The sequence below is a fragment of the Gymnogyps californianus genome, chromosome 2, assembly GCF_018139145.2.
Source record: "Gymnogyps californianus isolate 813 chromosome 2, ASM1813914v2, whole genome shotgun sequence".
Lineage (NCBI taxonomy): Eukaryota > Metazoa > Chordata > Aves > Accipitriformes > Cathartidae > Gymnogyps > Gymnogyps californianus.
In genome coordinates, this window is record NC_059472.1 from 35,566,630 (window position 1) to 35,579,227 (window position 12,598).

Sequence of the window (12,598 nt, forward strand, 5' to 3'; positions counted from 1 at the left end):
ATTCTGCTGAACATTTACTAGAAGACTGAAAACCAAGAGTAATTTTAAAAGAAGAGGGCAGTATTATCAGATTTAAGAAAATAAGTAAAACTATGGTTGTTCGAGGATCATGACTTCTATTGTTTCACAGCATTACTCTGACTGCAATTTAGGGGATTTTAAGAAAAAATGGATGATAGATTTACTAATGCTTACCGATGTTTCCGTGATACCTCTATTTCCACTTAATGATTCTTGCAGAAAATAGCATTTATTTTCTTTATACAAGACCTAGACTGTTATTTGTTGAGCTTAATTTCTCGTAAAGAGGACTATGGGCAACAGAAAAGTTAAGACCAGACAGGGAATTCAAAGGGACCTCACCATGGGAAGGTGAACAGTCTTACCAACTGGGGCTGCTCCTAATCGAAGTACCAGGAAAAGGGTTTAGAAATACAGAGGGCTCCTCCAGTAACTTAATCCCAAGTCACTTAATTAGAATCTCTGCAGTCACTAATGGCTAGCTTTCTTGAGTATAGCATTCTTGCTATAGCATAAATGACCCTGTTTCTTTTGGTCACAATTAATGATGACATAACAATAAAAATGTACCCTAATGTACTGCTGTTGAACGTATGCAATACCTATGGCTATGGCAGAATGTGGGCTGAATAAACTTTTTTTGATCCATTTTTTAATGTTGCCTGATAATTAATAGGATCAAAGCTCTACACCACAAGCACTTAAAACCACCCAGTTAGTCTTAGGACAATTTAGTCCTATAATCTTAAGACTACTTAGTTAAGATTGTGCAACTTAAGCAACTTACTATAAACAATTCTGGAGTTACAGGCTCTAGGATCAAAACAACAAACACAACGTTCGTAGAGAGAAGTCTGGCGTTACACACGCCAGTGAAACTCTGAAGGAATCGGCAAGCGTAAAGGTACAAATGATGCCAGTGATAAGTGGATTTGGGGAAGCTCTTCAACAAGGTCCCTCCTCATAGTCTCTTAATGAAACTAAACTGTCATAGGACAAGCAGGAAGGATTTCCTGAATCTGGTTAAGGGTTAAAAAATATGGAATAGGAATACATCTTCGCAAAGCAGGGAGGTTCCTTAGGACCTCTTAAAGTCAATGCTGAGATCAATGGTGCAAAGACATTCTGGTGATCTGGAAGGCGCTATTGAATTTTTCAGAATGACCAAAAATGCAGATGATTGTGGGAGATCCCACAAGATTTGGTGATACAGTAATGAAATGTCAGGTGAAATTAAATGTTGATAAATGCTAGGTGGGTACACAGGGGAAACATAACCCTAACTACTCTCATATGAGTGAGTGTAGCACGACTGCTATTTATTTATACTATCACCACTCAGAAAAGGGATTGTGGCGGAGCAGCAAAAATTCTCATGAAACTTAGCTCAGTGGCATGCAAAAAAAGCAAATACCTTTGTGAGAATTTAGGAGACAAATGAAGAAAAAATTGAACAATTAGTACTATTGCTTGAATATACCTTGACTTCAGCATGTAGGTCTTGCCATCCCATTTCAAAGGAACATGGAAAAGACGCAGAGTAGCAGGACGAGGATGTTCAGAGATACAGAATGGCATCCCTAAGAAGGAAAACCATATGAATGAAGCCACATCAGTGAGCAAAGAGCTGGAAGAACTTTGTGACATTATGAGCAGTAACAGGGACAAAAAAAATGGGGAATAACTCTCCATTTCTCAAAATAAAAACATTAGGGAGCACTAAGTGAAGCTAGTGGTAAAAGAAAGCATTTTTCATAAACACAAAATGAAATTATGGCACTTAGTTCCACAGGATGTTGTGGCACGGACAGCATAAAAAGCGTTCAAAAAGGGCATGAGAGAAGTAATGGAGAATTGCCAGTTGACGGTTATTAAACAGGCTGGACTGGATGCGACACCTGGTTCTGGCAGTCCTTAAGCTGCCGCTTGCCATAAACCATGAACACACAGGCAAAAAGTCATCCCGCATGCCTCCTATTGCTTTTCCTGAGCGCCTGCCCCGGCCGCTACCTGACCTTTGGTAGGGCTGTTCTTACCACATTAAGTAAACTGTTAGCTCTCCGAGTTACAAATGTTTCCGTTAAAGACTCAGCAAGAATGACTCAGTTAAAGTCGTTTTAGTAATTAACCCTTTGAAACGCTTCGCGCTGCTTCTTTCTATACGCTTCCTATAGCTTTCCTACGCTGCTCCAAATTTGCTGGTAAAACAAATTCTACGAGGAAATTTTATGTCTACAAAGCAAATGCTGAGAAGTTAATCACAGAAAACTCAGCTAACTATTTTAAAGTTGCGAGGCCGGTGTAGACCGGCGCCCTCGCCGCCGCAGCAGCGCTGCCCGACCGCCCTACGGCACCCAGCCCGGGCAGGACAGCTTTTCTCCTCACAGGTTGCACCGCGGGCGCTACGAAGCGTCTGACTTCGCTGCCCCTGTTCTGCATTGCACTTATTTATTTTAATTTTTGCTCCAGTTCTTGCGTGTACAGACGCGCGCATCTCCAGGGACCTCTGTCACTGCCAGATAATCAGGGAACGAAAAAAAAAAAAACAAACCTCCCAAAACCCAACGGGGACCGCTTAGCCCTCTCCCGCAATTAACGCTGCCAGCGGCGCCTCTGGCCGCCGCAGCTTGCCAGCCGGCTGCGGGGACAGCCGCCACCCGCCAAGCGCCCACCCAGCGCTAGTTTCGGCGGTGGCCCCTGAGGGGACCGGGGTTTCGCGCCCCCGAGGACCGCCCGGGACCTGCGTTTCGGCGGCGGGAGCCCGCCCCGGCGGGCAGCGGCTCACCCTCCCGGGGACAGCGGCGGGAGCGCCCCCGCCCGCTTTCCCCGCCTGCTGCCGCCGCCGCCGCTTCGGCGGAGTGGCCGGGCGCGGCCTCGGCACCGGCAGTCACTCGGTCTCTCGCCTCGCAGGTCTCCGGAGCGGGCGGGGCGGGCGCTGCTCGGAGCCTGGCGGGCGGGCGCCATGAAGCGCTCTCTGTTGCGGCTCTGCCAGTCGCGGGAGAAGGCGGCCGTCTCCAGCTCCTACCAGGGCGTCGTCTGCGAGGCGGATGCCGCCTCCGTCGCCTCGCAGGATGTCTTCAAGGTGCGTGCGGAGGGGCGCGGAGGGGGTGGCGGTCCCGAGGGCTGGGTGGTGGGTGTGAGCGTGAGGGGACAGCCTCGGGGCAGCCGAGCCGGCGTGGGACAAGATGGTGCCCAAGACTGGGGCTCGTCTGAGAGCGTTGGGACAAGGAGGAGTGAAGGTGAGAGAGGGTGAGGTGGGGCTCTGGAGGCAGCTGTGCGGGCTTGGCGTTGGTTACGTCCCAGAGACCCTTTCTTCCAGGAGGCTCCTTCCCCTCACTCGTCAGCGGAGCCGTGAGGGAAGAGCTGTGAGGGGTGGGAGACAGGCTGGGAGCTGCCCTGGCCGTGGGGCGTGAAGGCACAGAAGGCTGTGGTGTTGTGTGGACAAGTCTGGACTGGGGTGAGCAGGAACGCCGGAGGGGAGGAGGTGAAGGAGGACGCGGGGTGGCAGGGGTGGGTGGCTGCTGCGGGACTCATGTCCCCACTGGGCCTGGCTCCCCAGAAAGAGCCCCCATCTTAGAGGGAGGTGCAGAGGTCATGATAGGAATGAGTAGACCATCTAGCAAAAGTGTCCCAAAAGGAAAGTTTAGAAGCACTGGAACTGTTACGAAGGGAAGTGGAACCAGCAGCACAACCTACAAATGCGAAATTGCTGCCAGGAAGGATATAACCTCTTCCCTTTTCCATAGAGAGTAGGACAAGAAGTGATGTCTTTATACTGCAGCTAGGGAGGCCTAGACCAAATGTTAGGGAACCCTTTTTTAAGGGTAAGAATAATAAAGCAAAGGAAGAGGTTGCTTACAGGATGGATGACTTGGGTAACTTTGGAGATTTTTAAGAGCAGGCTAAACAAATTTGACAAGGTATGTGGATGGGTTTAATGACCTCTTGAGAGCATTTCTAGACTTGTTTTCTGTGTGCTAGCTGTAGTCCTGAGCAACACCTCTTCAGCGTAACACGGCTTGTCACACTGATGGGTGATCTGCCACTACGGAGCTGTTCAGACGAAGTGCAAAGGAGCTGCTGTTGTTTAAAATAGCTTGCTTTGCTGTTTTGAACCAACGAAAATACTGAGAACACCTAACTGATATCTTCCTTTCCTATTTTGTTAATGAAACACTGCAGTATTGGCTGAAAAATCTTATTTTTGTTGATAGAAATTATCATCATGTCACATTTTGGCCACATGTTGTCTTACACTGACAAAAAATTCCAATGTAAAGAGTGGCAAAATGTGGTCTAAATCAATAGAAAGATTTGAAATTCATTACAATTAAAATTAAGTTAGAATATTAGAAGGAATGGAAGATACTGGGCTCTATAATAAGGTTTTCTTAAATAGCTTTTTGATGTGTATAAATTGTATAGATATTTATGTAATTAACCTCTTGTTTTTATGACAATTGAGCCATCTTAAATACCCTTTCCACAATGATATCACCTGTTTTTTATTAGCTTTTTCTAATTGCATTTTGAAGCAGATGCTACCCTTGTATTTGGCCCCAGTCTCCTAAATCTTTGAACACAATTGTAACATTATTCACATGAGTAAGCTCACTGAGGTCAATGGGACTATTAAGCTGAAGGAAGTTAAACACGTGCTTAAGAGTATGAATGGGCTGCCCCTTAATATATATTTGCTTAATGAAAGCAAAAATGTTGAGTCTTTGTTGCTCAGGGGATCCTGGAGAGCAAAGTTTTCCTTTTCTTTTGCAGCTGAGGAGGGAACAGTGATTTTAGGGGATTTCCTTTTTTTAACCCTTTGCTTGCTCACACATCTTTGGGAATATTTGCATTATTTTTGACGTGCATTTTTCTCTTTTTTTCCTCCCAGTTTTGTTGACTTGTTTTTCTTTTTTATTCCCTCTTAATTTTTTAATAACTTGTTTTTAAATTCTTGCCCATTCTACTGCAATTATTTTTTTGTATCACTTTTCTTCATAGACATGTATGGGTTTTGAAACACTAACAAAAATATTTGGAGAACATCATAAAGTAAGAATCAGCAGGGTTTCCGTAGTGGGCTTTGGTTGCAAAGTGCAGTACCAGGGAGGTATCAAGGTGTCAGAGGGCTGAGCTGTCAGGGGCGGGGGGGTTTATTATGCTGTGAAGATGCTGGGTTTTTTCAGACTGAGAGAGTAGCCCATGGGATGCTCTTAGGATACGGGTGAAATTAAAGAATTTGTTGGTTCCTCTGACATAAAGAACAGCACAGAAACCCAACAGCTGAACTTGAAAGTCCAGGATATAATATAAATCTCTGCAGAAAAGTCTAGAAAAGGAATTTATCAAGATTATTAGTTTTTCCTCTCTGTTGAATTCATTTGACGTGGCCACAGCTGGAGAGAGTATAAAACAGGAAGTGATGAATTTGCTTGTTTGAGATTTTCTGTGGTGGAGGGAAGATCTTGAGCTCACTACAGAAGACAAAATAATGTATTCAAGATAATTTCCATTTTTGTTAATTTTGCACTGTTTCGCAACTGGGTCTGATTTTGCAATCAATCTAATCAATCTGAGTTTCACTGTTCACTCAATCTGATCAGAATTTGTGTACTTCTGTATGAAACTGAACAGTTGGGAGAGAATTATTGAGTGGTAACATGCCCACAGTAACACATTATAGCATTGCTAACATCTTACCTGTTAGGAAAATGTGAAAATGAGAATATTTGTGTCCAAAATAGGTGATTTCAGATGGAAGTGCCTGTAGGCTACGGAGCTTCATTAAGAAGAATCGTTCTGGGCTTACCAAAGTGGATGAATTAAATGCCACACCACTGCATCATGCTGCAGAAGGAGGTCAAATAGAATTAATGCAGTTGATCATAGATGATTCTTCCTGTGAAGGTAACACACATTTTATGAACTGTTCTATTTAACAGAATAAAAAAGTTCAATAATCAAAGTGTTTGTTACCCAACAAGCAGAACTGGTGTGCGTTATCTACATTTATAGATTTAAATATAGTTCAAACTGTCTGCCACAGTTTGCAGTGTCTCAGGTGCGGTTTGGGTCGCCCTTGTTATATTAGGGCTGTTTTCTCTCTAATGCAGTGATTCAATATATCTTATTTTGTTTGGGACTCAGATTTACAGTCTTCAGATATGAAAAAGAAAACTGCAGTGAAGTACAGTAGGCCTGACTTTTTATCTTCCTTATATACATTATGTATCTTTTACATTTCCAGTATTTTAAATGTAACAAAAGAGAATTCATTTGGTTTCCCATACTTGTCATTCAAGTTGTCTTCACAACTTGTTTACTTAATAATGAGGAAGAATAAACATTTCATGAGATAGGCCATCTAAAGAAATTTAGGGAAGAACTGGTAAATAGGAGAACATGGGGCCTTGAATGATTGAAAAACACTCTGTGTAAAAGATGTTGTTTAGTAGTTATTAATAAGCATTGTGAAAGTACGTACAACTCCACTGATGGACTGTGTGCTACTGAGCAAACATACAATGGTCCTAAAAGTTCATTTTTTCATCTAATGATGGCAAATCTAGTTTTAGATTATTCTGTCTGAAAAACATTCTTTTTCTTTTCAATATATAATTTTTGTCTTAATTTTTAAGAACATTTGTTGAAGTTTAGTTCCAGTTTTGAAGCTCAAAATATATGTGTAGAACAGACCAGTTTTATAACTGGTGTGAACTGATTTAATTCTGTATTCTTAAGTGAATCAGAATAGATATGGTCTTTAATCTTCTTATAATTTGTAAGCACTTATTTATTATCTTTTATTTTAGTTATTCACACTAACTTGTTCTGTGCAGCCTCTAAAGCAATAGCTGCAAAGTCAAAGAAGATAGGAAAGTGAAGAGGCAAGGGAAGAGGGAAATCAAGTAACTCTTGGGGGGAGAAAAAAGGTGTATAATAATGGGAAAGAAATAGACAGGTGTTTCACCTCTCCCCTCTCTCCACTATTATAATTTCAAAAGATCTAATGAAAAGCTTTATTGCTATTTGCTAACCTTATCAAGCTTTCTCTCTGCTATTTTAGTATATTAATATTTTTAATAGAACATTTTCTCTAACCCATACCATGTATTCAGCACAATATTTAATCAATTTAACACAATGCACTGCGTGACATGCAATCTTTCCCTTTTTCTCTTCAAAGAAATGCAGTAGCACAGACCTAAACCTCCATTGAAGACACTTTTTTTTTTCCCGGTGGGATCAGAACATTTCATGGTTTTGCTTTGGTTTTGGTTTTGTTTTGTTTTCTCTCCTTTGACCTAGTATTAAATGTAATGGATTCCTCTGGAAATACCCCCCTGCACTGGGCCACAAAGAAAAACCAGGTTGAAAGTGTTAGTTTGCTTCTCAGCAGAGGAGCCAATCCAAACATTCTCAACTCCAATATGATGGCACCTTTGCATATGGCCGTGCAATCCCTGCATAATGAAATTGTTAAGGTAAGTCTGAAGTCCACATAAATATACAGACTTGATAAGTAGCTCAACAGCAGCTGCGTGCAGAACACCAAAACCTTGTTTATATGTGCTGTATCTCCTCATATGCTTTGTTTAGTGAGCAGGATGTGTAACATACGATGCTTATAGAAATGTTTGTGTCTTCTTAGCACAGTAAGTAAAAAGTAACTTACTGATTTATGTAAATACTGATATTTGTGCTATGATAGTAGTTGTTATGTGTCATGGAAAATTCTTTTAAATTTTCCAAGGAATTCTCTTTAAAAAAGATCTTTTTAATACTAAAATTTCATGTAGGCATGTGTTATTTAAAATCTTTATGTTCTAATTTTGTTTTTTACAGTTGTATAGGGAGTCATGGAAATATCAACATTTTCTTGAAACTAGTGCATTTTTTTAATGAAAACCAGATTAAAATTAGTCGGAAAACACAGTTCTTAAAACCAACATTTTAATAATCATTTGAATAATAGCAGAACTAAGGCTGCAATTAAAAATCACAAAAATATATTGTAAAGAAATTACTAAGGTGTCCATTTTGAACCTTGTAAAATAGCAACAGCATTGAGATTTTAAGCAGCATAATTTTTTCATCATTTGTCCAAGTGCAATGAGAATGTTTTCACTCCATATGCAGCACTTGGATAGAATTTGAGAATTTGTAAAGTTCTTGAATTTACTAGGTGAATACAACCTTAACACCACATCACTTGCTTTTCCCTTTAAATTTGTCTCTTTTTCTATGTCATCCAAACAAAAGAAAGAAAAACATATTCCTGTATTCAAGATTTAAAATCCTTTAGAGATTTTCAATGCTAAAATATTTCACTGTCCTCACATCTTTTACAAAATCTGTATTTGTTATGAATTAAGAACAATAAAATCTGAAACACAATGACATTTTAAAAATGGGCTTTGTATCAAGTTCTGGGTTTGGGTTATTTTGCAGCTCTGCTCTTGACTAAATATATGCTCTCATTTTTTCCCCACTCTGTTGTTTATTCAAGCTAATTCTCCTTTGGTTTCTATTGTCAAATTGCCTGAGAGTGATTAAAATGTGCCAGTTCTTCCAGTACAGAAAAAATCATTGGAATTACTGAAAGACAATTAAATAAATATGTAGACAGAGGAATAAATATGCGGTGCAGTATAGACATTATTATTTCCAGATCCTTTGCTTCTCAAAAAATGCTGGAAGCAGTCATAGAGGTACTTGATGATACTGATAGCTCAGTGTTAGCTGTTAACATAGGGACTGAAGCAGGAATTCAGGACTGGAAGGGTCCCTGTTTTCATCAAGTCCCATCTCCCTTGATCTTATATAACTGTCCAATAGATGCCTAATCGAGCAGGATCTACAACATTGCCGCTTTCCAGGGAATACGGAATATTACAAGACATTATAACAAACTTCAGTTGAAAATCCCCATCTGCAATTTGCTACAGAAAAGGTTTTCTCCCAGTATTGGGGAAATTGTTAAATAAAACATTAAGATACTCTGCAGCTATGTGCAATGTTTATCCTAGTTACCCAGCTGTCTGCTCTAAAGAATTTTACTTTGCTTTGTCTGTTCTCACCTGCATTTCACCTGCATATTTTTACATTCTCCTACATTTTGTCCCTCCTCTGCCTGTGCATTGTGGGCTGCTGGCATGCAAAAAGAACAAGTTGCAAGAGTGCTATGGGTGATAAACAACAAAAGTAATGGAATAGGTCTTTGTTGTTGTATTTGGCTTATGGTTGACTGAATGTTTTCTTAAACATTTAGATTTTAGTCCAGCATAGCAGTACAGATGTTAATTTGGAAGGTGAAGCAGGGAACACACCTATAATTGTGGCATGTTACAAGGATAATCCTGAAGCACTGACACTCCTGGTAAGTATAATTATCCATCATCTTTTGACGTGATTCTGTTTACCTTGATGCAGTGTTATTCTATTCCTGTATTCTGTCTTTGTTCAATGGAGGAAGGTTAATCATTCACCTAATATTCAAGTTAGTTTGCATACGTTACTAAGAAACTTTAATCTTTTAAGAGCACATATAAATATATCTGAGTGGCAAACAGAAAAAACTTAAACTAATTTTGAAGGTCAACAGAACACAAAATGAAGCACATGTATGTATAGACGTATGGATATAACATGCTAAAGATGTTTGTATATAAACTTCACAGTGCATATACAACATAAAAAAAGGAGACAACTATCCAGGAGACTATATCTGTAATAGTATGTTCACTAGTCAGAATTTTCTGTATGTCATTAAGCTATATCCAGGCATTATTTTTCAGATTGAAAATGGAGGGAAAATATGTAAACCAAACAAAACAGGATGTATGCCTATTCATGCAGCTGCATTTTCAGGTGCAAAAACATGTATGGAAATTCTTTTAAAAAAAGGTAAATATGTTGTTCCCAAGCAGTTATTTTTAGTAGCGTTGCCAATTTACTGCTTTAATTCTCAAAGAACTGTGCAAACAAGCACTTATAACTGTGACTGAACTTACAAGAAGTTAATGCTGTTATTCCTATGGGCAATTCATGCTAGTAACTTTTGTAGGATTGCAGCAGCAACTTAACTACTTTCCTAAATGTGTATCCATCCATTGTTTAATGATAGATGTGAAAGACGTGATTTTTATTTTGGGGGGGGAGAATATTATTCCACAGTTAATATACTTGTTTTGAAAGCCTTTATATCTTCTGTTATCTCATTCTCGCTTAAAAAAATTCTATTTGTTTTCATCTCTCAGGTGAAGAATTGGGTCACTCTGCTAAAACCCACATCAATTTTACCAATAATGGAAAGTGCAGTCCACTTCATTTGGCAGTTCAAAGTGGGGACCTTGAAATGATTAAAATGTGCATTGAATTTGGAGCCCAAATTGATCTAAAACAGGTAAAACTCAGAGTGGGGTGAAATATAATTTTTGTAAAACCTAGGTATCTCTAAATCTCTGAGTGGTATGGAAAAAAACATAAGCAGATAATCATTGCTCATTGTCTCTTCCAATGCAAAACCTAGGGAGCAGCAAATGAAAACAAGTCCTAGTTCAAATCAGGCAAAATGTCAGGTTTCTTTACACAAGTTACATAGGATGTTGTGGCTATGAAAAATTTGCATGTATTCAAAAGGCATTTGGGCAGATCCATGGAAGAAAAATCAGTCGTCAACAACATCCCCTCTGGCTCAGGAATTCCTTGAGTCATAAACAGACGGAGTCTGGGAGAGCACTCTGGAAAAGTATCACTATGGTACAGCCTTCTTCACAAATTCTTTACTATGCAACTGCTATCATCCCTTCCCAGAAATGGGATCTTCAGTCTGACCCTTTCTTGTCATTCTTGTTTATCCTCAGCCTTGCCCTGACCTTTACAGTATCTTCTTTGTAAGCAAGCACAAATTCATGATACTACTGCTGCTACTGTAATACTGTTGGTATAAGGGCCTATGCCCAGCTTCATGATGAATAAACATTTCTGAAAATGTCTATCATTAATCAAATTGCTGCAAGGCTGAAATCAGCTCATGAGAGCAAAGATAGACATGGTTTAGCCTTCTTTTATTGGTTTGATTCTTTGAACACACAGTGTTTGAATGAGATTATTTATGCTGCTGATTTTGTGATGGGTGAGACTGTTTTGAGAATGCTTATGGCATTGTGGAAAAGCCCATTCCAATACATTCCCTGAAATGTTCCTGTTCTAAGAAGGAGAAAGTCAAAAACCCTCAGGCATGTATCAAAGCTAGTTTGTCCCATCTAGCTAAATGAAATCCTGTTTTGGCAAATATTGTTCTAATAATTTATTTATTGCTTAATAATTTTATGACTGTCTAGCTTATAATAGTTTAATAACATATTAGACTAAGTTATTTTTAACCTGCAGAAAATTTTATTTAAGAACAACTTCTAAGGAAGATTCCATTTAAGGAAGTAAAAAACATTTTAAAATAATGCATTTTCTGTATTATATAGGCACATTTGTTTGCTTATTCATTTGTACTGGTCTACCTATGGTTTTCTGTAGTTTTCCTTTGTTTTGTCTCTTGTATTAAAGGGTGCTGTATGTGTCTGTTTATTAATTCAACTACAAAAGATTGTTAAGAGTGTAATTATCTCATATCTTAGGGACTTGCAATAGAATAAGAAGCTTTCTAGTAATCCTTTGAAACTATCTCTTTAGTCTTTTCTGGTCTTTAAGATCTCTTTAGAGTTCCGCTACTTTAGATAAAGACTAAAGTTTCATTACTTGTGTAGAAATTTAGGCATTTAGGAATTACAAATCCTGGGCTACATCACTAGTGTGTTTAATATGTTGGAGGTTAGGTTGTTGGGGTTTAAATATTTAAATGTTTTTTCCCATTTACAGAATGAAAAATGCACAGCACTTCATTTTGCTGCCACTCAAGGAGCAACTGAGATTGTAAAGTTAATGATGTCATCCTATGCGGTGAGGAATCCATTATTGATGCTGTAGATGGGAATAAGGAAACATTGCTTCACAGGTAGGAGGCTGCTCTGCCAGACTTCACTATAAATTGAGAGCCATGATATTCTTAGTTATTCTCAGCATCCAATTATACTTTATATAGTATACTTTGGAACACCCTTCCACATGGGCTGGAACTTCTCCATGGGATTGGGGGACGGTTTTAGTACAATATAAGTGAGTCAGTAATTTGGTCAGAATGTTAAAGATTTTGGTGCTGATATCAAAATCAAAACAGTTTTAGTTACCTTGGAACCATGTCAAGGAATGGTCACTAACAGTTTGTATTGAAAATTTACTCCAGTAAAGTAGTAGGTGAACAAGTTTATGGAATTGTTAACAGCTTCTGAGGTTGTGGAACAAATGCCCTCATCTAATGGGGTTATGTTCTCCAGAAAATGAATGAAAAATAATATGAACAGTTTAAAAAAATATTTTCTTTTTTTTTCGCCAAAAAATTATCTTATACCTGATCAGCTACAAGTAGATGATGGTACACTTCCCTATGACTACAAAGTTGCAGATGGCGTTTGTGTATGTAATAATCCTCTAGACTCCTAGTCTTTCACAGTCCATTTGA

At 39.2% G+C, this 12,598-nt stretch overlaps 1 protein-coding gene across 1 annotated transcript in view; it reads left to right on the forward strand.

Moving 5' to 3' along the window:
- Positions 1–2,968: 2,968 nt before the first annotated feature.
- TRPA1 (transient receptor potential cation channel subfamily A member 1) overlaps positions 2,969–12,598 on the forward strand; it is a 38,125-nt gene continuing 28,495 nt past the window's right edge. Inside the window, 8 exon segments of the mRNA XM_050891879.1 lie at positions 2,969–3,103; positions 5,766–5,928; positions 7,330–7,505; positions 9,293–9,400; positions 9,819–9,927; positions 10,281–10,426; positions 11,899–11,974; positions 11,977–12,034. Coding sequence (XP_050747836.1) covers positions 2,984–3,103; positions 5,766–5,928; positions 7,330–7,505; positions 9,293–9,400; positions 9,819–9,927; positions 10,281–10,426; positions 11,899–11,974; positions 11,977–12,034 — 956 coding nt within the window. The 5' untranslated portion in view covers positions 2,969–2,983.